Below are 26,539 nucleotides of genomic sequence, written 5' to 3' on the forward strand. Positions count from 1 at the left end.
TCAGTACATGGTAAATCTTACCTAGCTGTATAATTTATATATTTATTTATAATTAAAGATTTTCCCCAAGTGGTAGCAGTAACCAATGGAGTCCATTTTTAATTAAAAAACATGGCACTGAAGACCAAGAGAAATGGGGATGAGTTCCATTTTTTATGCTCCTAGATAGGTGCTTCTATTTGTAGCCTGCTGTGAGAGAATGTTTTTGCATGGCAACAAATATATTCATAACAGTTGTTCCCCATTGTCTAGCATGTCACAACCCAACCATGGGACTATAGTAATATATTTTATTCAAGACTGTATATATCAAGTAAAGAGTATTAATTTCTTAACTTAAAACTCTTACTATGACAAGATTAGAGAGGCTGTTTTTTGTTGTTGTTTCTACAGTTGTGTTAAACACCAACTGGAGAACAACTTATCAAACAGGTAGGAATTCTATCACCATTCATGTGACTGAGTATTGTGATGCATACCCAGAACAATGGTGTTGATTCAGCCTTAAATTTGGAATTTCCCTGCTTGAGGGCTTAACTATGCAATTCTGATTTCTTTAAAACATTGTCATATTAAATAGATATATTCTGTATAGGGGAAAGGAGACAGATTACACTCTTATTCTTTCATATTAAAAAAGGAAAAAAATAGAAGGTAGTTTTATTTACAGACTAAACTATGCCCAGTCCAGTATTAGGAAAATGTATCTGTACTAACCTGAAAATTTCCTTTCTTTCAGATCCACTACAGTGGGTATTTCAGCTTGCTAGCAGTTTGGGGCAGAACCAGACCTGTCAGTCACTGGAAGCAAGGGAATGCCCCACCTCCTGAAGTTTCCTTTGGTTGAGAACTTCCACAGTCAAGATAATCTATAATTTAGAAAAGTAGATTTGAATTATGTTCTATATTTTGAGGGAAAAGCACAATGATTTTTCCTACTACAGCACATGATAAATTCAACCTAACAACAACAAATCAAATTGGATGTAAACTCCTATCTCTATTCTGAATGATCCATTTGTCCCCAAAGTGGGCTGGATCTGTGGACCTTATTACTCAAAGAAAGGAAATTTTCAGGTAAGCATGGATACTTTTTCTTTATGCTAAGGTCCACAGATCCATTACAGTGGGATTTTCATAGCCTCCAGGATATGAAGTGAGATCTTCCTTTAAATGTGGACATTCAAAATTAGGTAGATTATAATCTGTATGTATATATCCTCCATCTTCCCCTGGGCACTAAGGCACGGAGAAGACATCTGCCGAAAGAAAGGAAATGTCATTGGCTAAGACTGGATGACTAATATCCAGAATTTTATGAACTTGTATTGATGGCTATGGAGGTGTCTAGCGGATATCAATACAGGAGACATGACTACTCTGCTCTGAGATTGTCATTGCTCCTAAGGACTGGACTTTGATGCTTACCCAAAGAAGAAATATTTCTTGAATTTACTTAGGGAATGAATGCTATGACAGTTATCATAGAATCATAGAATATCAAGGTTGGAAGGGACCTCAGGAGATCATCTAGTCTAACCCCTTGCTCAAAGCAATTCCCAGACAGATTTTTGACCCAGATCCCTAAGTGGCCCCCTCAAGGATTGAACTCACAACCCTGGGTTTAGCAGGCTAATGCTTAAACCACTGAGCTATCCCTCCCCCTGAGGGCCATCTGTCTGTCTGAATTCAAAGTATAATAGTGGCTCTCACTAGAGAAAGCTTCCACCTTCCAGGAACTTATCTGATTGGAGATATTAGCCATCTTCTTTTGGATAGGAAGTATAAAGCAGGGGTTCCATCTGCATAGTGCTGTAAGGAGCAGAATGAGGTTCCAAGGTTATGCTCTGTGATCCTGCAGGGTTGGAATAAGGGTTGTTGTCCTAAGGAAATATTTAATGTTGGGATGTGTACAAAACATCCTTTTCTTGAATATGCTCAGAACATCATATTGCTTGACCTTTTTGCTTGGACACTACTATGCACCCATAATGAAGCCTTCCTGTTGGAGCTCAAGGCTATACTGTATTTCACTCGTTTAACATGATAGTTAAACTACGGACTTTGCACCAGCCAATAGAATAAATTCTATTTGATGACTTCTCTTTTGGGGTCCATGAGAGTAATAATCACTTCTTCCAAATGTTCCCTTTAAATCGGTCTGATCCCTGATGGTGGATTGGGTTTGCAGTAGCAGACCTCCTCTGGGAGACAGAAACAGCTGAAGAGCCAGTGCTAAGTTAATCAAATTTGAGATCCGTAGTCACTTCAGCCAGAAAGGCATAAATAGTTTCACTGCTGTTCTCTTATTGCTATCTTTTGTATTGTCAGTGGAAAAGGTGGGAAGACATATAGCAGGGACCACACCAAGCTTTGCTAGTGGTCATTCACCACCTCACATACCATACGGCACATAGACATATTTATTGTTTTCAGATGCAAAAGGTTGATCAGCAGCCCACCCCTGTGACTTACTATACATGAGATATTTCTGGGTGTAGGAGCCACTCTGCTAATCTTAGTGTTCTACTCCCTGCTGGTGGGGAGTGTATATAGAGATAGGAAACTGCTTTTCCCAAGACAGAAGCATCTCTCTAGGGTAGGACTGATCATTATTCTTCCTAGTTGCGAAGACCCCATCAGACACGTTGACTGTCACAACCAGAACAGTATGTAGTGTAGCTGTGTCAGGCCCAGGATATTAGAGAGACAAGGTGAGTGAGGTCATATCTTTTATTGTACCAACTTCTGTTGGCGAGAGAGACAAGCTTTAGAACCAGTTTGTTATCCATGGAAGGATCAGTGCACGGAGACCTCCAGGAATCAGTGTTCCAGTGGGTGGCTGCTGTGCTCTCTCTCTTTTTAGTACCCATTCCCTGAACTGACTCAGGAAGATCCCTTTAAAAAATAAATCTGATTCTCTGCATTCACCAGTTGCGAAAGCAGAGAATATACAGTTGGAAATAGTTCTCTGTAAATGGATGAGATGAGGAGGTGGATACCCAACATTATTGGGTATTAGATGTACTTCGGATCACTGAAGCATGCCTGTACGAGGGATCAGAATTCTCAGTAGGCTCCACTAATAATTGAATTTTGCTTATGTGAAATCACTTGTTTTCCATTATGGTCATCTTGTTAACATTCATCTGAGATCATGAGCCTTTGTACAGTATTTGATAGTATTTGTCCTCACTCCAGGCCTCTGATTTCCCTGGCCCCATTGTTTGTCCTGAATCCAGGATACTCCAGTAACTGTATTACCGTGTGTTTGCTTCAGCTTTCTCTCTGTACAAAACCCTGATCAGAAAGATTGTTCAGGAAGAGAGATGAATTTTCTTCTTCCCTAAAGCCAGTACTATTGTTCCCATGATCCTGGAGATAGACCCTGAGAGCACATGTAAGATCAGATTGGGAAAAAAAAAAAAAAAAAAAAAAAAAAAAGGCTGCCATTCATCTGCAAAACATACTCGTCTGAGGATGGGAAGATGGACATACTTTGAAGACAATCCTCCTTTAGGAACTTTCGATGTTTCAGACTGGGCCCTGCTCTACTTGTCTCTGATTCTCCAAGGACACCCAGTAGGCTACTAGCAGATCTGAGTTTGGAATTTCTCACAAAAATCTTTGCAGCAAGGAGGGTTGATAAAGCTACCTGCCACCGTGGAGACAGGAAAAATAACTGGAGAGAACTTCAGGGGTGGGGCATTCCCCAGCTGTCAGGTCTCATTTTGCCCCCAAATTGCAAGCAGGTTGAAGTAGCCAGTAAAACAGATCTCTAGACCTTAGCATGAAGAAACTATAGTTTAATACAAATCTGGGTGTTTTTTTTAAAAAACATCCTTCAGCGAGAGCATGAAATAATCCAGAAATTGGGCTGTTCACTGCTCTGTACATTGGCATCTGCAACAACCAGCCTGTTTCTTTCACCACTAATATGCAAGATTCAAGAGAAAGGATCCCCCCCCCCCACGCTTCTTTTAAAAAAAAGTTTCAAAACTTGATGAACATTTTATCCATTTTATAAGGATCACCTCTAAAAAAATATTACTTACATAATAATTCTCATTCTTATCCTTCTTGAAACCTCATTTAATAGGCCCACCTATGTTAATCTATCCTGCTATTATGCTTTCACTTTCCCAAATATAAAAAGAATTTAAATTGGTTTCCATTTTTCATGTCTCCGCATTGGTCTTCGTTTTTCAGACTGCAAGATCTGCAGGCAAGGACTGTCTGTGTTTTGAACAAGTGCCAAGCATGCTAATAGTTATGTTTTGCTACACAGGATTAATTTAATAATTTTGCTAAAAGGGCTATACAAATTTACTCTCTGGTCCTCCAGTCCCATTCCAGTTTGTTTCTATTTTCAGATCAAAGGTCTGATTGGTCCTCAAATGAAACATTCTTTCATCCAGACAGAAATTCAGATTATGTAAAAATGATCATGTAAGAAATCACACCGGTTAATAAGCATTCAAATGTTTACTACACAGCTACATACTACTAAATGTGTAGTCCTAGAAACCACCTATGCATGTTGTTTTCTGCTAGAGCTTAGTTTTCAACTTTTCCAAAAGTATCTCACAAGAAATCCAGCTTCTGATAGTGTAAAATTTCTTCCCCCCCACCGAAGGTTGGTCCAATAAAAGATATTATATGAGCCACCTTGTCTCTAACATCCCTCCCTGCAACATTTTCTTCTTCCTCCTCTGTTACCATTGAAAACACCACCTTATTCCCAGTCACACAGACTCAGCCAGGTAGTCATCTCGAATTGCTCCCAATAGTCTGTGTACAAATCTTGCCTTTACTCTTTATTCTGTTTTGAGGATATGATCCTTCCCTCACAGTGCCAACAGCTAAAACCTCAACCATGATCTAATGAACTCCCATCTTTACTACTGCTCCTGACTTCCCCAACACATAACAAAACTGAGCCCCCACCAGGATGTGCACATCTGAATTGAGGACCACTTAATCATATTGTTGTAACCCTCATTCTTTCTTGTCCCCCTTCCCCTCAAATAACTTAATCAGAGTTTTCCATCTGTAAGATCTTTTCAGAAAGAGCTACAGAGTAAGCTGCATAGAACTCTGCCCACAAAGCAGCGAAGAGCTGTCCATACTTTAGCTGCCATGGACATCTCTCTCTTGGAACTGAGAAAGTCAGTCTCACAGCTCAAGAATTTTCCATGCATGGAGAGTCACAGAGACAAGCTTATTTCCTGACTGTAAACTGTTTGGGACAGAGATTTGTGATTAAAACATTGGATTGTGACTCTGGAGATCAGCCTTGAGTTTCCTGTGCAATTAGTATTCATCGGACCTTGGGGAAATTCATTTTCTCTCTCTATGCTTCAGTTCCCCCATCTGTTAAAATAGGAATATGTTCTTTCTTCCACTATTTTTCTTGTCTAAACAGTAAGGGTATGTCTACACTACAGGATTAATCCAAATTTATATAATTCGAATTTTGGAAACAGATTGTATAAAGTCGAATGTATGCGGCCACACTAAGCACATTAATTCGGTGGTGTGTGTCCATGTACCGGGGCTAGTGTCGATTTCCGGAGCGTTGCACTGTGGGTAGCTATCCCATAGTTCCCACAATCTCCCCCGCCCATTGGAATTCTGGGTTGAGCTCCCAGTGCCTGATGGGGCAAAAAACATTGTCGCAGGTGGTTCTGGGTACAGCCTCACCCCTCCCTCCATGAAAGCAATGGCAGACAACCATTTCATACCTTTTTTCCTGGGTGAACACTGCAGACTCCATACCACAGCAAGCATGGAGCCCGCTCAGCTCAAGACAGCAATCATGAACATTGTAAACACCTCGCGCGTTCTCGTGTAGTTTATGCTGAGCCAGGACCAGAAAAACGAGGCGAGGAGGCGGCGGCGACGGCAGCGCAGCGACAAGCGTGATGAGGACATGGACATGGACACAGAATTCTCTCAAACCGCAGGCCCCGGTGTTTTGGAGATCATGTTGTTAATGGGGCAGGTTTTATCCATGGAACGCCGATTCTGGGCCCGGGAAACAAGCACAGACTGGTGGGACCGCGTAGTGTTGCAGGTGTGGGACAATTCCCAGTGGCTGAGAAACTTTCGCATGCGTAAGGGCACTTTCATGGAACTTTGTGACTTGCTGTCCCCTGCCCTGAAACACCAGAATACCAAGATGAGAGCAGCCCTCACAGTTGAGAAGCGAGTGGCGATAGCCCTGTGGAAGCTTGCAACCCCAGACAGCTACCGGTCAGTCGGGAATCAATTTGGAGTGGGCAAATCTACTGTGGGCACTGCTGTGATGCAAGTAGCCAAAGTAATCACTCAGGTGCTGCTACAAAAGGTAGTGACTCTGGGAAATGTGCAGGTCATAGTGGATGGCTTTGCTGCAATGGGATTCCCTAACTGTGGTGGGGCGATAGATGGAACCCACATCCCTATCTTGGCACCGGAGCACCAGGGTACCCAGTACATAAACCTCAAGGGGTACTTTTCAATGGTGCTGCAAGCACTTGTGGATCACAAGGGACATTTCACCAACATCAACGTGGGCTGGCTGGGAAGGGTTCATGATGCTCGTGTCTTCAGGAACACTACTCTGTTTAAACGGCTGCAGCAAGGGACTTACTTCCCGGACCAGAAAATAACTGTTGGGGATGTTGAAATGCCAGTAGTTATTCTTGGGGACCCAGCCTACCCCTTAATGCCATGGCTCATGAAGCCATACACAGGCAGCCTGGACAGTAGTCAGGAGCTGTTCAACTACAGGCTGAGCAAGTGCAGAATGGTGGTAGAATGTGCATTTGGCCGTTTAAAAGGTCACTGGCAATTGTTACTGACTCGCTCAGACCTCAGCCAAACCAATCTCCCCATTGTTATTTCTGCTTGCTGTGTGCTCCACAATCTCTGTGAAAGAAAGGGGGAGACCTTTATGGCGGGGTAGGAGGCTGAGGCAAATCGCCTGGCTGCTGATTATGCGCACACCAGGAAGCACTGTGCATCAGAGAAGCTTTGAAAACCAGTTTAATGACTGGCCAGGCTACAGTGTGAAATATCTGTTTGTTTCTCCTTCATGAAAACCCGCCCCCTTTATTGACTCATTCTCTGTAAGGAACCCACCCTCCCCCTTCCCCCAGGTTGCTTTCAAAGGAAATAAAAAGTCACTATCGTTTAAAAATCATTTATTCTTTATTAATTGATTATAAAAAGAGGGAGAGAACCTGGGTGGGGTTTGGGAGGAGGATCATCAGGAAGGAAAAGGCCACTAAAAAAAAAGGTTAAAAAAAATGACAGCCTTTTGCTTGGGCTGTCCACTGGGGTGGAATGGGAGGGTGTATGGAGCCTCCCTCCCTCCCCCCATGTTCTTATACGTCTGGGTGAGGAGGCTATGGAACATGTGAGGAGCGGGGAGGGGGGGGGGGTTATACAGGGGCTGTAGCGGCATTGTTATCCTGCTGCCGTTCCTGAAGCTCCACCAGACGCCGGAGCATATCTGTTTGCTCACGCAGCAGCCCTAGCGTTACATCCTGCCTCTTCTGATCTTCCTGCCGCCACCTCTCATCTCGAGCGTCCCTCCTGTCCTCACGTTGGTCCCTCCTGTCCTCACGTTCACTGGCTTCTTTCCTATACTTTGAAACCGTGTCCTTCCACTCATTCAGATGAGCTCTGTCACTGCGGGTGGATTCCATGATTTCTGCGAACATCTCGTCTTGCGTCTTTTTTCCCGACGCCTTATCGGAGATAGCCTTCGGGACGGAGGTGGGAGGCTTGAAGAATTTGCAGCTGCTGGAGGGAGGGAAAAAAGGAGAGAATTTTTTAAAAAGGTACATTTTGCAGAACAATACTTATACTCTTTCACGGTGATCAACACTATTCACATTACATAGCACATGTGATTTCTGTGCAAGGTTGCATTTTGCCTCTTAATATTGAGTGCTTGTGGCTTTGCTGCTAGAGATCACAGACGCAGGTCCAGGCAACAGAATTCGGCTTGCATGCGGCCATGGTAAGCCATTGTCTTTCGGCTTCTTCGCCCTCCTTTCCCACATACCAAGCAAAGCCCGTTGAGTGCTGCGGTTTTCCTGTTAACCTTCAGCAGCAGAAAACAAACTAACCACCCCCCCATTCAATTCTCTGGATGATCGCTTTATCCCTCCCCCCACCACGTGGCTGGTATCAGGGAAGATCCCTGCCAGCCAAACACAAAAAGCTCTGGGCCAATTCTCCCCCCCCCACCCCGCGCTTGGCTAACTGCAGGGAAGGATTTCTTTTCAGCCACAGGCAAACAGCCCAGTAGGAATGGCCACCTCTGTCCCCTTAATTAAATTCCCATATTTCAACCAGGTTACCATGAACAATATCACTCTCCTGAGGATTACACAACAAGATAAAGAACGGATTTTGCTTGAATGCCAGCAAACACCGGGACCATACGCTGCCAGGCTTTGTAATGCAATGATACCAGATTACTTGCTGCAAGCATGGCGTGGTCAAGTGTCCTACCATGGAGGACGGAATAAGGCTGCACTGCCCAGAAACCTTGTGGGAAGGCTTTTGGAGTACCTCCAGGAGAGCTTCACGGAGATGTCCCTGGAGGATTTCTGCTCCATCCCCAGACACTTTAACAGACTCTTCCAGTAGCTGTACTGGCCGCGAATGCATCCCAAGTCCTCAGGGCAAAGTAATCATTAAAAAACGCTTGCTTTTAAAACAAGTTTTATATTTTAATAGGTAAACTCACCTGAGGTCCCTTCCATGGGGTCGTCGTCTTGGATACTGGCTTGGGAGGGTACTTCAGTCAGGCTGAGAAAAAGATCCTGGCTGTTGGGGAGAACGGAGTGCTGGGTGCTCTCCGCAAACTCGTCCTCCTCCTCCTCCCCGTCCGCAGAATCCTCTGGTGTAGCTGATGAGATTATCCCCGCCTCGGAATCCACGGTCAGAGGTGAGGTAATGGTGGCGGCCCCCCTAGAATTGCATGCAGCTCGGCGTAGAAGCAGCATGTCCACGGCTCTGACCCGGAGCGACTGTTTGCCTCCTTTGTTTTTTGATAGGCTTGTCTGAGCTCCTTGACTTTCACGCGGCACTGATCTGAGTCCCTATTGTGGCCTCTCTCCATCATGCCCTTGGAGATTTTTTCAAAAGTTTTGGCATTTCGTCTTTTCGAACAAAGTTCTGCTAGCACTGAATCCTTTCCCCATAAAGCGATCAGATCCAGTACCTCCCATACGGTCCATGCTGGTGCTCTTTTTCGATTATCGGCCTGCATGGTTACCTGTGCTGATGAGCTATCTGTGGTCACCTGTGCTCGCCACGCTGGGCAAACAGGAAATAAAATTCAAATGTTCGCGGGGCTTTTCCTGTCTACCTGGCCAGTGCATCCGAGTTCATATTGCTGTCCAGAGCGGTCACAATGGTGCACTGTGGGATAGCTCCCGGAGGCCAATATCATCGAATTGCAGCCACACTAACTCTAATTCGACAAGCTAAAATCGATTTTGGTGCTACTCCGCTCGTCGGGGTGGAGTACAGAAATCGATTTTAAGAGCCCTTTATTTCGAAATAAATGGCTTCGTTGTGTGGACGGGTGCAGGGTTAATTCGATTTAATGCTGCTAAATCCGAATTAAAGTCATAGTGTAGACCAGGCCTAAGAAAGTCCTTGGTGCATCTTATCTGTACATACACCTGAAAGCACAATGGAGCTGCAGTCTTGGCTGGAATCTTTAAAGCACTATTTTAATCAATGACACTTTTAGGTCCAATAATGTAATATGGAGACCTCCCACCCCACCAAGTTGATTCTACCTAGGAGTTGAATATCTCCCCTGTAGTTTTACCTTCCCCACATCTAGAAAGGAAGCTGTGAGAAGAAGTCAAACTGCAACAATTTAATGTTTCACAAGTTCCAAGCAGGACAGAATTAGAACAGTTTTGAAAAAAGGGTCACAGTCATACATTAAGTGGAAAATAAAAATATGCAGACAGCATAGGACCAAGCTCTAAACTGAAACCCTATACTACTTTAAAGCATTTAGTTACAAGAATTCAGAATCACTGAATAATACATGTTGCTCCTAACACATGCTGCAAGATGGTGGTAGAGTTGTATAGATTATAGCAAGAAACTTCTCAGATTACACTTAGTTTGCTGCAAGTTTCATAATGTCTGTTACTAAAAAAAAAAACCAAAAAAACATTTAAATGGCTTATCAAAAAGGGTAAGGAGTTTGTGTTTTAAATTTAACATTCTAAAATCCCCAGAGTTTCCATAAAGATTATTAGTAAGGGTTTTGTTGAACAGTGAATGTAGTAATATTTGTGAACCTTTGTATAGTTGATTGTCATACCACTCTGTGTTAGGGGCTCTGAACTATCAGATGGTAACTTACATTTACTACATGGTCCTCTTCAATCCCCAAAAATGGTATATGACAGATTAGTGTAGCAATGCAAGATGCTTTACTCAAACAAGATGAGTAAATAATTTCTTAAAGTATGTAATTTTTTTTTTTTTTTTTTAAGATTCCAACTAAAGATTTCATTTCCATTTCTACAGAGTAGCTAGAAAATATATATTTATCTGACAGCTTAACAGTAATGCTGTCTAATGAAGAAAGTTGCTTCAGATCACAACTGAAGTACCAATGGTTCAGACATACTAGCTGACTAATTTATATCAACATCAGTTAAACAGGAATAAAAATTTTAGACAAGTGATACCTTTTGACCTTTAATGTCTACAAACACATTTATATCTTCCTTGTACAACTATAGCCACTTAAAAGTAAGCTCACATGTTTAGCAATTCTCTGCAGGGACATACGTTTTTAGGAAATACTGCAAACAGAATATTCACATAAAACTTCCGCCATCTTTTACAGGCTGTCAAAAGGTTATTTTTAGCTGCAGAGGCAGCAGATCTTGACTAACTGAGCCTGCGTCATGTCATGCATTTAGATCCTGCCCATGCACATCCTTGAAGATGTTTGAGAATGCAGCCATTCAAAGGAGTGTCAAGGTTGGAAATCTGTCCCTATGCAATTCATTGAGATGACATTTCTCCTGCTTTAAACATTCTGTCAGTCTTGTTTATTTGTTTAAATAGTACAGGGCTGTGTTTTAAGTAAAAATGTACTTGAGATATGAATGTAGTGAAAAAATCTTTATATCTTGGTTATAAGAGATGGTGAATGGTTAAAGCAACAAACTAAATTGGTATGGCATGCAGTTAGACAGCGGCTTTTCTTTAATTAGATCACTCTTCAGTGGTTTCCAACTTCACAGCAAAGGAATTTCTCTCAAGATAACTACAGGTTGCCATACATTGCCATATGGATCATGAACCTCGGCTTAATTGAAACTAAGCCATTTCCCTTCTATTGTTTTGTAGCTAAAAGGTCACAAGTAGTAAGCTTTCATTTGCAGGTGATAGAGTGATACCTTTAAAATACACCTGAGATTTAGCAGTATTGTCTTTAGTAAAAGATGGCTAAGTTTCAGATATCAACACATATTAAAAAAGTGTCTAAAGCTTGTTCTTTGAACTGTGTTGAAATGATGGACATTGGAAAACATTCTTTACACAGCTTCACTAAATGAAAAATAGTTTTTCAACTATAAGGCATGAATTATTAAAATCAGTATACCGCAAACATAAAACTTTTAAGGATGCCTTCTATCACAAACCATTTGACGCATACTTTCTCCCCACCCCCATCTCCACTTCTGAACATCTCCAGTTCTGTCTCTTGCCAGCCATCACTAACAGAATGCACTGACAGTTTATAATCTGTATAAAAATACAGTTTCCAAAAGCAAAAATATATGAAATTATCAGGCACATCAGAAGATGCCTTTACATAGTTCAAGGATTCCTTATCAAGAGGATGCAGAAACCACTAAGAATGGTAGCTGGCACATCATACATCTAGTACTACAAAGATTGCCAACTAATTTTTTACTTTCACATCTTAGTCCCATACTGCAAAAGATTTACAGTAAATGAATATTCAAACATTTATTATCCCTTCATATACATGTACTTGGTTCTACATTTATCAAGTGTAACATTTCACCAGATATAAAGCTTGAATCTAGGTTATAATTGAACCTTCACACACTGTGCTGTCAGCTTCTTCTGTCCCTTCAGAGGAAAGCAAAAGTTTTCCCACAGCTCTGTAGAAGATAAGTGTCTAAGACATGTGGCTTTGTTGTAGTCCAAATCTTAGCAGATTCCAATGCCACCGACGTAGTATTATGGAAATCAACTAGGTCTCAGTCCTTTAGTCAGACTTATCCTTTTTCTTCCCTGTTAAAGGCACTTTACTTGTGACAGCAGATCCTACAGCTGTAATGCCCCCAGCCACAGCAGAAACGCTTCCTTTAACCAGACTCACTCCCATGGAAGGCACCGCTGTAACAGCTGTTTTGGTCACTTCCAAACTTTTTCCTCCAATCCAGGCCACACCACCGATCGTGGCACCAACAGCTCCCTTTGTTACACTGAAGATGCCACCAGTCACACGAGAAAGCATGCCAGGCTGCTGCTGTGGATGATCTTTCAGTGAACCTGAAGGACAAAGTGTCAACATTCGAGTCAGTAATGTTGCGATTAAGAAGTTGAAAAGAACACAGTTTATTCGTCAGTATTGCTCCTTTTACATATTGTAAGATGTGTATCGTACAGACTCTTGGCTGGCTGCCTGGAAAGCGCCAGTGTTCCCAGGGTTCATTCTTATTGAAAGGCGAGATAAATGGAGCGAAGCCTAAAAGTGCCATTTTTTCACAACACAGATTAACGGACAGCGAGTCTTCCAAGTTTAGATCAGCTTAGAAGGGTACCCAGACTGAGGCTCCCCACAGAACCCTTCAGCTAATCCCCATCTCTTTCCCTTCCCAATCCCCTGCCCCAGGTGTCAGTTCCACCTCAGCCCCTGGAGACCTCACTACTTCCACGTACCTCTCTGCCGGGCTTTGGCTACTGAAAAATTCAATTTTTTGCTGGGGGACTGTCTCCCCAAGTGATAGAATTTCAATTCAGTACCAGAGCATGATATCTACTGGGCCTAAGGGAAGCTGAACTAAGGTTATGTTGGGAAGGGGTTGCGGGGAGGATATCCCAGCCTGAAAAAAAGGCTGTTTGGTTTCTTTTTCCTCTCTAATTTTGGTTTTGTTTTGTTTGGGTGGTGGAAGGAAGGAAGGAAGAAAGAAGAACAGACATCCAGGTCGGTTCTTTGGTCCACCCACCTCCTCCCTACCACCATGCACACACATCCAGTTGGCCTACACTGGGCCCTTATTCTACATTTGGGGGAATTCAACATACCTTAAAGACATTTTAAGGAAGTGCACAGGTGCCCTGAAGTGCCTCCTATCCCAAAAGTCACTAAGAACTGCAACTAAAGACTTCCAGAAGAAAACCCACCAGTTAATACACACAGGAAAAACTCAAACCAAAAGGTCTTGCTGTATGTCACCCTATGTATCCCTCGTTTTTTCTTCCTGGCATTATGTTTAAATTTTAATTATAAGCTCTGGGGAGCATTATTTTTTGTTAGTATTATCGAAGCACCTACAAGTCCCAGTTATGAAACAGGACCCCATTGTACTAGTCAGGGGTGCTGGAACAATTTTTATAGTGGCGGTGCTGAGGATGAAACCATGTATTTGGGGTTTGTTACTACTACTTCAAACCAGGGGGTGTGGCAGCACCCCCAGCACCGCTGGTACTGGCACTGTACAAACAAAGAACCATGTGTTTTATAAAAGCTCCTTACATGTTTTAGATGTTCTATAGTACGCCCATATTCTATACTTATGGTACGACTAAATAGTCTCAAACAAAGAGGAAGTTTTAGAGTTATAGGAAAACATCCTAAACTAGATTGCTTTTCTACAAGCTTAAAATTGGAAATCCATTCTTATTATCCTCCCACATTTTAGTATTCCAAGTTTCTAAATATAAGCTTCAAGATGGAGAGAGAAAGACACAGAGTAAACTTACAGTAGAAATGCTAACACAACCTTAACCATAGAAGCATTTTATCTTCTATAAACAGAGGACTTTTTAAGCAGTTTGTAATTTTCAACCCTATTAGATGCTGGGGTAGAAAAGCTTCCCCACATACACCTGACAAATAGCCTAGTCTCACCGTACAGAGAGGCACCTAGAGCATTTGTTTACATGGTATTTTCAGTGTCTAGAATTTACTCCATTAATACCACAGTAAAACAAAGTGTTCCAATGCAGCATTCTACAGTGCCAATGTTTGTTTACCTCCCACAGTGCTCAGTCCTCACCAAGTCTATTGCTCCTCTTTCTCTGAAAGATGTTTCAGAGATAGCAGGGCACGAACAAAGGGCCATAGTAATGAAGTAGTTCAGGAGCTACATAACTCTTATGAGAATAGGTATCTGAAGAAAGAAGTTTAACTGTGTAGGAAATAAGCTACACACAGAGGAGAAGTGAGCAAGTGAATGGTGGTGGGTGGAACCAAAGAAAAGAGATGCAAAGAGGAGATAAACAGTAAGTAGGGCAGAGATGACTGGGAACAATCAAGGAAAGAGAGAGCACATGCAGGAAAACAAGTGAATGAGGAGTAGGGCAGGAAGAACAGTAAGCATCTAAAATATTATCTCCCCAGGCATGCAGTCACTCTCAGACTGCTCCACCAACAGGACTCAGCCCTGACTTGGAACAGTTGTTAGAATATAGTTCAGTTTTCAAGGCCTCACTGCCAGTAAAAGTCAGTTTGCAATGATGAGTTTTGTGATGTGGACATCTATGCACTAGGAAATGAACGGAGATCTACAACTCATTTCACGTATGGCACAGAATAGTCAATGATAATGCTTTCAGATCAGTACTGACCTGGGCCAGCGTCAAACCAGTGAATTAGGCCATGTCTATATTACACTTATGTCAGCAAAACTTATGTCGCTCAAGGGTATGAAAAAACACCCTGGCATAAGTGGTAGTGTACACAGCACTATATCAACAGGAGAGCTGCTACCGCTGCTCATTGCGGGAGTTTTATTATGTTGATGGGAGAGCTCAGAGCAGCTACATGAGAGATCTTAAAGCGGTACAGCTGTGTCACTGTACGGTCTCTAGTGTAGACAGCCTTCGAGATGTAATATATCCATTATAAATGTCCCTAGAATACTTCAGACAAGAGGTGCCATCTCTGTATTGGAAACAACGGGGGTAAAAGAAAAGAGCAGAAGGCATGGTAACCCCTATTTGGGCATTAAAATGCTGCCAGCTTGCATTAACCTTTCTAGCAGGGTGGGAGATTCACAGTTGTAAGAAGTTTACAAGAAGTAAAGAGGGACAAATTAAACTTTAAAAACAACAACAACAAAAACCATCAATGAGTCACAAGGCAAAGGGAGCCCTTATCAGCACAATTTGATTAAGTCTCAATATCTCAGACCTGGTCAATCTGTCCAGGAGATATCCAAGGTTCAGGATTGCTTAATACAAGGATATTATGTGGCATATTTAATACTAAATCTTTTTTCAATATACAAGACGCTTGAAGTTTTATAGATTGAAAGAACAGTTTGTCTAGTTCTGTGAAGTGAAAACAAAAATCTATATTTCGATTGCAGTCTGTTGGTATCCGACAGGAACAAACGATTCTTATGACAGGAGGAGTTCTAGATCTTGTTACAAGGTCAGTCAAAAGGTAGCTTGACTAACTCCTTCTCAATAACATTAATGTGTTTAGAGTGAGTAGGAAAAGGGAGTTTGCCACACTGAAGCTAGTTATTGAAATTTGCTATTGACTCATAACTCTAATAGAGATTGACATTAGAAGGAAGGGCCATAACAGTCCCAGTCACAACAACCCAGAAAGATACTATTAAATATATTTGTCGAAAAAGGAACAGCAAAGAAGTTGGTATCCCACTTTCCTCAAGGTGCTTTAGGTAGCAAATTCTTAGTCAAAAGCCTATGGATAATTTCACTTGAGTATGATTGTTAGTACAACCATGTAGTTTTAACAGTGGAAACAACATTATTTCATTTCTTCCAGTGTTGTAGGTTAGATATGCAGCCAGGATTAATAATATTCCTCGCAGCTACTGTCAGGGCCGCCCGGGGGGGGCAAGTGGGGCAATTTGCCCCAGGCCCTGCAGGGGCCCCGCGAGCCCTGGCCGAGAATCCCTTCCCTGGCTACTCATCCGGCGACGGTCCGGGTCTTTGGTGGCACTTGGGCGGCGGGCCCTTCAGTCGCTCCGGGTCTTCGGCAGTGGGTCCTTCAGTGCTGCAGAAGACGCAGAGTGAGTGAAGGACCCGCTGCCGCCGCAGACTCGGAGCAACGCCCGTTGAGTACAAGTGCCGCAGCTGGTGGCGTCTTTTTTTTTTTTTATGTCCGCTCCCCTGCTTTGCCCCAAGCCCCCTGAATCTTCTGGGCAGCCCTGGCTACTGGTATTTTCTAAATCTGTTCCATGAAGCTTACTGTTCGCTAACTGCCCTCTTGTTTCTGATCACTACAATGAAGACAGAATTAATTTAGGAATGTTCTGTTTATTTAAGCAGAAAACGTATAAGCACATAGCACCTGTTCAAGATGTTGGCTCTACCAATCATGCAGAACAATCAGCTGCCTACAGAACAACGGCTTACAGTGAGGGCTGGTGTAAAATGACTGCAGTCTGCAAAGGGTATTTATATTTTCCAGTTTGCAGAGAGTACTAGACACATTAGAACCAACACTGCGCTACACAAAAAATACTTCGCAATTCTGTAGTACTTCTCACCCAGAAACCTCATAACCAACCTTTCTTCTTCGAGGGCTTGCTCATGTCAATTCCAATCAGGTGTGCACATGCATGTGCACAGTAGCCAGAAGATTTTTCCCTTAGCAGCATCTGTTGGGTCAGCCTGGGTGCCCCCGAGTGGTGCCTTCATGGTGCCCAATGAAGGGCCCTGCCGATCCGCCACCCCCTCAGTTCCTTCTTACCGCCAGTGACAGTAGCTGGAACTTCCCCTTGCTCTTGCTTCGGCAAGCAGCATAGCAGTATTTTTGGATTTTGCTGTAGACGGTTAGTTCTAGGCGGTTAGTATAGTGTAGCGAGTTCACTTATAAGTTTCAGTTACCAGGGGATTTCGCCCCCTCGTTATTTGTCACTGGGGCATGCCGCAATCCCTGGGCTTCAAGACTTGCCAGGACTGCACGAAGCGCATGCCTAAAAGTGACCCCCTCACACCTCCTGTTTACGGTGTCTAGACGAGGGTCACCAAAAAGCCGGCTGCAAGATCCGTCAGGAATTCTGACTGAGAACGCTTAAAGAGAGGGAGCAGCAACTTAAAATCCTCCTCATGGAGGCAGATCTCTGACCTCAGTGGGACCCACGCACCAGGGATCCCACTCCCAGTACGTCTTCTTCAGAGCAGAGCGCTCCAGCGCCGTCTTCAAGAGATCCGGTGTCAAAGAAAGACATTGCCAATGAGGCTCGGCACTGTCATGGAGTCTCTCAGGGGCACTCCAGCCTTCGGCACCGGTCCCAATTGCCGGCGCAGAAGAAGAGGATGGAAAGAGGCCGATCCCCCTCGGCAAGATCAGCTGGAAGGGACCAGCCATCAGTGGCACCTCAGTCAGGCCACGGCTCCGAGGCTCAGAATGGGGCTACATCGATTCCTGCCCAAGTGAGGCAGTTGAGTCTGGGCACATCACACTCGCCGAACCCCTCACCAGAGGCTTTTGAGGCGGCGCAGCACCTGCTGAGACTCACGGCGCCGTTCTCGTCCCCGAGGCAGGAAGATGCGCCAGCACCGCAGGCTCCATCCCAGCAATCCGTTCAGTCAAAGGGAAAGCCAGTGATGATGTCACACTGATCCCCATCACCTCGGCACCCCCCAACACCAGTGCCTCCATCCAGGGAGCGCAGTCCGTCCCCAGGCTCCCAACGCTCTACAACAAGAGGTGCAGCGCTGCCCTGGGCGTCCTATTCTGAAACATCAGAGTCAGACTCGCACCACTCTCATTATAGTAGGAGCAGAAAGTCCTGCTCAAGGCACCATAGAGGGTCCTGCCCGATGCAGTGGGCCTCACAATGGCAGAACCCGGCTCATAGCCCTTTTGGACTCCGCAGGTTTTCCATCAAGACCAGGGTCAGAGCCAAGGATCCTGCTCAGGAGCTGCATCAGCGGCATCCGCAACGTTTGTTCCGCCACGACCAGCAACCAAGCCATTACCTTCAGCATCGAGACCGTCGGCCGCGGCACCATCATCGGCACTGACCAGAGCGCCACCCTCGACAACGCCTTCGGCACCGGAGGCGTCAGCGGCTCAGACTGCGGCTACGGTGCTGGCTGCACCTTTGGCACCAACGACAGCACTGGCATCGTCATCGACTCTGGCTGCGACGATGTCGATGAAGACCCCGGTGCAAACGCTCTACCAGCTGTCTACACTGGCACCGGCGTGGGAACCAACATTGGAACCAATACCCGCGCCCTTCGTGGCACCAGGCCAACTGACCCGTAGCCCCAGCTCTGGAGGACTCCAGGGTGCTGCAGCAGTTGCTGCACCGGGTCACCCAGGGTCTGGGCAATAAGGCGGAGGAAGTGGTATATGGTGCAGATCCCATGGCCCTTCCTGTTATCGTCTTATCGTTTAAAAAGATAATTACAGACATGACTAAGATCCTGTGGCAGACCCTGGCCTCGCTGCCATCCACCACCGAGCGTAACGAACACCAGTACTTTGTGTCCTCCAGGGGTTACGAACACCTATATTCCCACCCGCAGCCGGACTCTCTGGTGGTGGACGCTGCTAACCAGTGGGAGAGGAAAGGCTTTCAGGGCCCTTCCCCCAAGAAAAGGATGCTAAAAATTAGATCTATTCGGGTGAAAGGTGTACTCAACCGGGGGGGACTATAACTCTGAATATCTAACAACAGGCTGTCGTCAGCAGGTACTCCTACAATACCTGCTCGGTGATGGCTAAATTCATGGAGTTGCTCCCCTCGGACTTCCGTGCCGAATTTCCGGCTTTGGTCGAGGAGCAGAGACTGATCTCTAGGGCGTCCCTGCAGGCGGCACTTGATGGGGCAGATGCTGACACCAGAGTTATGGCCACAGAAGTAGCCATGAGAAGGGGCTCATGGCTCCAGGTTTCTGGTCTCCCCTTTGAGGTCCAGCAGACCATACGAGGCCTGCCTTTTGAGGGGGAGACTCTTTTTTCGGAGAAAATGGACAAGAGACTAAACAACCTAAAAGACTCCAGAGTCACCCTCAGGTCCCTGGGCCTCTATACACTGTCAACATAGCAGAGACACTTCCGTCCACAGCCTCCTCAGTGGTTCGGTCACCAAAACAGCCAGGACAGGTCCAGAAGGAGAAGGCCATGTCAACCCTCTGGCCAAGGCTTGGGACAACCCAAGCTGTCTTCAGGGCCCAAACCAGCCTTTTGAAGGCATGGTCGAGGACGGTGTACCACAAAGACCGGATCCACCCCGCCTTACCGTCTTGTCCCGACTATCCCTTTTCTACTGTGCATGGGCCCTATCACCTCAGACCACTTGGTGCGTCGCATGGTAGAGGGGGATACTCTATCCAATTCTGTGCCCTCCCGCCCTTCCACTCCCCCTTCCCCGTCCCTCTTCAGGGACCCTTCTCAAGAGCAACTCTTTATCCAGGAAGTGCAGTCGCTCCTATCTTTAGGGGCAGTGGAGAAGGTTCCTCAGGACCACAGGGGCGAGGGCTTCTCTTCCCGGTATTTCCTAATACCAAAAGCCAAAGGCAGCCTCAGGTGCATCCTGGATCTGCGAGAATGCAACATGTTCATGAAGAAACTCAAGTTCCGCATGGTCTCTTTGGCCTCCATCATCCCCTCACTGGATCTAGTAGACTGGTATGCCGCCCTCGACTTGAAGGATGCTTACTTTCATATTGCGATCACTCAGCCCCGCAGGAAGTACCTCAGGTTTGTGGTGAACAATACCCACTACCAATTCACCATCCTTCTGTTCAGCAGCACCTTGAGTCTTCACCAAGTGGAAACTCAAGTCAAATTCATCAGCGCCACCTTCGACAATCTGGGTCTCCTTCTAAATGAAACAAAATCAACTCTGTCCCTCCGTTCAGAGAATAGAGTTTACAGAGGCAGTACTGGACTTGACCCAAGCCAAGGCATACCTGCTGGAAGCGAGGTTTAAGACCCTGGCCGGTATCATTCGAGGTCTCAGATGGTTTCCCACCACCACAGCAAGAAACTGCCTGAAGCTTCTAGGACACATGGCTGCCTGTACCTACACGGTGCAGCATGCCAGACCTAGGCTCTGACTGCTCCAGTCATGGTTATCATCGGTGTATTGACCAGCCCGGGACAACTGGGAGAGGATTGTGACTCTGCCTCACCCAGTCCTCAACTCCCTCCTGTGGTGGCTCGACCCTCCGGAGATATGCTCAGGAGTCCCCTTTGCCAGTCCACGGCCATCTCTTTTGCTAGTGACAGACGCATCAGACTTGGGAGCACATCTAGGAGATCGCAGGACTCAGAGTCTCTGGTCTCAGGCGGATCTGGCTCTCTACATCAACATCAGAGAGCTGAGAGTGGTGCGCCTGGTGTGCCAGACCTTCCGGGCATACTTAACGGGACAATGTGTATCGGTTATGACAGACAACACCACGGCAATGTTCTATATCAACAAACAGAGGGGTGCATGCTCCTCTCCCCTGTGCCAGGAAGCCCTCATGCTGTGGGACCCTCTGTGCAGAACATTCAATACACCTACAAGCGTCAGACCTCCCCGGGTATAGAACGAGCTGGCAGACCACCTCAGCAGGTCCTTTAACAGCCACGAGTAGTCCCTTCACCCAGACATCACGAATTCAATCTTCCAAAGGTGGGGATTTCTCCAGATAGGCCTATTTGCTACGCAATGCAACAGGAACTGCCAGCAGTTCTGCTCCTTCCAAAATCACAGCCCAGGCTCCAGAGCAGACGTGTTCCTCCTCCCATGGGGAGGTTGTCTCCTATATGCCTTTCTGCCCATACTGCTCGTTCACAAGGTACTCCTCAAGATCCGGAGGGAACAAGCTCAGGTCACATTGATAGCTCCAGCCTGGCCCCACCAGCACTGGTATACATCTCTCCTAGACATGTCTGTGGAAGCTCCAGTCGCCCTGCAGCTCTTCCTGGACCTTCTGACACATGATCATGGTCGTCTCCAACATCCGAGCCTCGGGTCTCTGTACCTCATGGCATGGTTGAACCCAGTGGAGCTTTCCTGTTCAGATCAGGTTAGACAAGTCCTCCTTGGCAGCAGGAAACCCTCTACGAGAGCTACCTACCTTGCCAAGTGGAAGAGATTTTCAATCTGGTCGGCACAGCGCCATTTGTTCCCAACGCTGGCCTCAGTGCCACTTATTCTGGACTACCTCCTCCATCTGAAGCAGCAGGGGCTTTCAATCTCATCAATAAGGGTTCACTTGGCTGCCATCTCCGCCTTCCACCCAGGCGTGGAGGCCTGTTCTGTCTTTGCTAACCTGATGGTTTCTAAAAGGTCTCAACAGGCTATACCCTCATGTCCAGCAGCTTGGCCCAGCTTGGGACCTCAACCTGGTCCTCTTTAGACTCATGGGACCACCCTTTGAACCCCTGGCATTGCGCTCCCTGCTCTACCTCTCTTACAAGGTCGCAATCCTGGTAGTGATAACCTCAGCTATGAGAGTGTCTGAATTTAAGACCCTAACATCAGAGCCTCCCTACACTATGTTCTGTAAAGACAAGGTTCAGCTCAGACCTCATCCTGCTTTCCTACCAAAGACTGTATCACAGTTTTACATCAACCAGGACATCTTTCTCCTGGTATTCAACCCTAAGCCACATTCTAGTGGCAGGGAGCAGAGTCTTCACTCACTGGATGTCCGTAGGGCGCTAGCCTTCTACATTGAGAGAATGAAGCCATTCAGAAAATCAGCCCAGTTATTCGTGGCAGCGGCGGACAGAATGAAAGGTCTGACTGTGTCGTCGTAAAGCATTTCGTCATGGATCACGTGAGTGCTACAGCCTGGCGGGGGTTCTGCACCTCCAATCACTGCACACTCCCCCAGGGCGCAGGCTTTATCAACAGCATTCCTGCCGCAGGTTCCCACTCAGGAAATCTTCAGAGCAGCGACATAGTCCTCCATTCATACTTTCACCGCGCACTATGCGATTACCCAGCAGGCCAGAGACGATGCGGTCTTTGGAAGAGCAGTGCTCCATCAGTGGACAACTCCAACCTCGCCTCCTGAATTTGGGCTTGAGAGTCACCTGATTGGAATTGACATGAACAAGCACTCGAAGAAGAAAAACGATTACTCACCTTCTCACAACTGTTGTTCTCTGAGATGTGTTGTTCATGTCCATTCCAATACCCACCCTCCTACCCCTCCATCGGAGTAGCTGGCAAGAAGGAACTGAGGGGGTGGTGGGTCGGCTGGGCCCTTTATTGGGCGTCATGAAGATGCAACTCCAGGGAATGCCCAGGCCAACCCCACAGATGCTGCTAGGGGAAAAATCTCCCAGCAATTGTGCATGTGCGCGCGCACACACACACCTGATTGGAATGGACATGAACAACACATCTCAAAGAACAAAAGTGGGTTTTTTTGGTTGAACCTCCTGGGACTAGCCAGGTGTCACATCTGTAGAATTTGGAAGCTCTTTATGCCATCACTTTACAAAAGACTGGTCAAGTGACCTTAGAACTAAGCCTTTCCTCAAAAGAGAAGCCTGCCAAGAAATTCTGAGAGAATTGATCTTATTGCCAAGACTGAAATTGGCAGGCATCCATGTTTGGCTCTCTCTTTAAAGTGATGAATTTTTAGAACTGTATCAGATATGAAGGCCCCCCCATATGACATGCAAGGACAGAAAAGTTCTTCAGGACAACTTAAACATTTAATTACAGAAGTTGCATAACTAAGCACATAAAATATGAAGTCTGCACTGGAAACCGAAAAGTCATCCTCAGAACTTTTGCCCTGCTTAGGAGTTCTATTCCATTTCCTCCCCCACGCCACATAACGTCTGCCATGTGAAGACTAGTTTAGGGTCCAATTCTGACACCCATGCACAGGTTAAGAAATTTCTTTCCTCACAGACAGTCCTACTGAAGTCAATAGTAACACTCACAGAATAACACCAGAATGTAGCCCACTGAGATTTAAGATACAAATGAGCATCTGACATCATAAAACAGAAGTCCACTGAAGCCAATGGATTTCACTTTCATAATAATAGAGGAGAGAGTAAGTAATATCATGCCTTCATGATTAAGACTGAATTGATTTGATTGGGAAACAATATGTAATAAATATTTTACTCAACTAATTGGGGTGTTTATAGCTAATTGAAATTGACATTTTTTCAAGTCAGACATTTAAAAAAAATTCCCTAAAATACCTGAAAGATTTTTATTGACTATTTCATACATTTTCTCCCCTCTGACCAGTTCTGTCAACCCAAATACAAGGTTACACAGAAAAAAACAGACTGAATGCAAGTAAGAGAATAAACAGTTGCAGGTTTGAACATCTTTCCCCTCCATACTCCATTTTTTTTTTTGGGGGGGGGGGGGAAGAGGAGAGGAGAGGAGAGAGATCGCATTCCTCTCTGCAATCCTCCTCCTCAGCCATCTTTTTGTTACCAAATGAACAGTAGCTCCTCTATAGTATTTTTATCCCCTTCTCTCTCTCTCTCTGTTCTGTCAGTTCATCTTCTATTCTTTCCCCTTCACTCTTATCCAGTTTTGGCAGTGCCTTAATTCCCTCCTCACTCTCTTCCCCTCCCCTTCCCCACTCCCATCTCTCTACTCCGATGATGTGCTCTAATAGAGTGTTGCCAGATTAAGAGACATCAGTTTATGACACAAAGGGATGAAGAGATAAGTTTACCTTAAGTAATTCAAGAATTTTTGGAAAAGATCAAAATACTACTGCTAAGTTGGGAATCTGTCTGACTTGTTCAAGATAATGAACGTAGGAAGCTGAGAAAAAACACAGCTGTCTTATTTGTCTTCCACAAAGACTGAAAGTTAACTTGAGCTATCCCATGTACACAATTTGAGCAAGACATTTAAATACAACCCATTCTCTATGGACTTAAAAACAACAGTACAGTAGAACACCAGAGTTACAAACACCAGTTACAAACTGACCGGTCGATCACACATCTCATTTGGAACCAGAAGTATGCAATCAGGCAGTAACAGGGGGGTGGGGGTGGGGGCAGGGGCAGACGGGACACCAAAAAAATTCAAATACAGTACAGTACTATATTAAATGTAAACTACTAAAAAAAAAATACAGGGAAAGTTAAGAAATAGATTGGACAAGGTAAGGAAACTGTTTCTGTGCTTGTTTCATTTAAATTAAGATAGCTAAAAGCAGCATTTTCGTTTGCATACTAAAGTTTCAAAGCTGTATTAAGTTAATGTTCAGTTGTAAACTTTTGAAAGAACCACAACATTTTTCCCCGAAGTGTTCGTAACTGAGGTTCTATTGTACCTCTTTAAAAAGCTAAAACTTGGGTACAACATGCGAGAGCATAGGCTTGACAGCCTGGGGATTGTGAACAGGTCTCAGAATATCCTGGCCACCTTCCTTTTCCTTATAGCTAGGAATGAGGTCTCAAGACTTTGCTGCCGTAACATGGGTTTGCAGTATGGAAGAGGTTGAGAACCACTGTGCTAGGGAATCAATTTGCTTTACTTCCCCCGCCAACCTTGCATTTTGTACTGATTATCCCTCACTGCTGTTACCAATAGGACAATATTAACCCACTGGACCCCCCCTTCCTCTACAGTTAGGAGGCACTACTAAACAGTAAACAACTTATTTCATTTTAAATGCGTAACTAATGCTGTAAGAAAATTGTGACTTTTTTGGTCCAAAAGTTGTGGCCAGTTTGTTAAAGTTGCAGTCTGAGGTGTATGCAGGACTTGAACTATTGTTCTGTAACTGCCAACGTGTTGAGTTGGCAGCAGGGTCCTTTACCCTCTAAAAGGGGCTGGATACCCTGTCCCTCATTCCTCCAATCCCCAGGTTGGGGGTGGGGGGGAACAAGCCCCTGTACCACAGAGCCAGCCCCACCTCAGAGAGCCTTGGAGGTCCTGCGGGGTGGGGACTAGCACCACTGGAGCTCCCCTATCCCAGCCCTGTGCAGGCACAAACCCCAGCTCCTACCTGGCCTCACTTATTGGGGCCTCCCCAAGCTCATCCCTTGGCGAGACTGTGCAGCCATGAAAGGCAAAGTCCTGAAGGTCACAGAAGAACCACTGCTGCTTGATGGGCCCAGCTTGCACCACCTAGCAGAGGGAGAACTGCACCTAGGCAAAATGTGAGGATAGTGCCAGCAGGGCCAAGTGCCAGCAGTGGCATTTGGCACAAAACCAAGCCAGCAAGCAGGGCCAACCCCATCCTCCTCCTTGTCTCCCTCTGCCACTGACTCATGATAGAGGGGTGGGTGAGCCAAATGAAAGTGGCACTGAGACCTCCTGCACGAAGCCACAAGGCCACTCCATTTTCTTACAGCCTTAGCAACAACCTACAAAAAGACTGTACACAAATATAGCTTTCAAGTACTATTATATTCTGAAGTGTGACTAAAGAACATGGGATCCTGGGTTTGGTGTTTGTCACTCAGTGATCTCCATAGCAAGTATGTTCAGTTTGTGAGAGGGGAAAGAAAAAAAAAAACCCCACCCCCAGCACAAGAGTGACAACCTGGCTGCTGAAAGAGTGTTTGTTTTAGGAGATTACATGTTAGACAGGATTCTGCAAACAGAACTCGGTTAATAATCCTGATGATGCACAACCTAGAAAAGTATCAGACAGGTAGCCGTGTTTGTTGCTGTTTACAGATCCAGACTAAGAGTCCTGTGGCACCTTATAGACTAAAAGACGTATTGGAACATAAGCTTTCGTGGGTGAATACCCCTTCGTCAGAAAGCTTATGCTCCAATACGTCTGTGAGTCTATCAGGTGCCACAGGACTCTCTGTTGCTTCTAACCTAGAAAAGAATCCAGCTCACTCGCCTATAGCCATGTTTCTCCTCTGCAGCACTAACAGAAGAAAAAGTTCATTAGAAAAAGTGAACAGATTTGATTTTGGTTAAATTCAGTTTCTGATGACTAAGATGCTTTTATATAATCCCGCAAGTTTAAGTAAGTGTGGTTCTATTCTGAAGACGCATCCCAAAACTGGTCATCAGGTTCAATGTTTGTCTCAATGATTCCTGAATCAGATGCATTTTAACTAGATCTTTTTGTTTAAGCTTCCAGCCCTTCAAATACAGCCTGGGATCTGAAAGTCAAACCAAGCTCTTTCCATCTCACATATTAACACTAGCAATAAAGGTTCAACTGGTAAATTGTGCTTTCAGTTACAATAATGCAAACTCAGTCTTAAAACTATGCCTTTCAATACTTGTGCAATCTCACTGCCTTCAATGGGTTTGCACTGGACAATAAATTGTTACTTAGTAAACAATTCTGTTGTTGTGCAGGTAGAATAGAATTCAGTTCATTCAAT

At 45.0% G+C, this 26,539-nt stretch overlaps 1 protein-coding gene across 3 annotated transcripts in view; it reads right to left on the reverse strand.

The window, feature by feature from the left end:
• Window positions 1-9,877: 9,877 nt before the first annotated feature.
• TMEM263 (transmembrane protein 263) overlaps window positions 9,878-26,539 on the reverse strand; it is a 33,227-nt gene continuing 16,565 nt past the window's right edge. For all 3 annotated transcript variants that reach the window (XM_054032794.1, XM_054032814.1, XM_054032805.1), the window contains one exon: window positions 9,878-12,573. In XM_054032794.1, the coding sequence (XP_053888769.1) occupies window positions 12,287-12,573 (287 nt within the window). In that variant the 3' untranslated portion in view covers window positions 9,878-12,286. The remainder of the gene's footprint in view (window positions 12,574-26,539) is intronic.

The sequence above is a fragment of the Malaclemys terrapin genome, chromosome 1 (genome assembly GCF_027887155.1).
Source record: "Malaclemys terrapin pileata isolate rMalTer1 chromosome 1, rMalTer1.hap1, whole genome shotgun sequence".
Classification (NCBI taxonomy): Eukaryota; Metazoa; Chordata; order Testudines; family Emydidae; genus Malaclemys; species Malaclemys terrapin.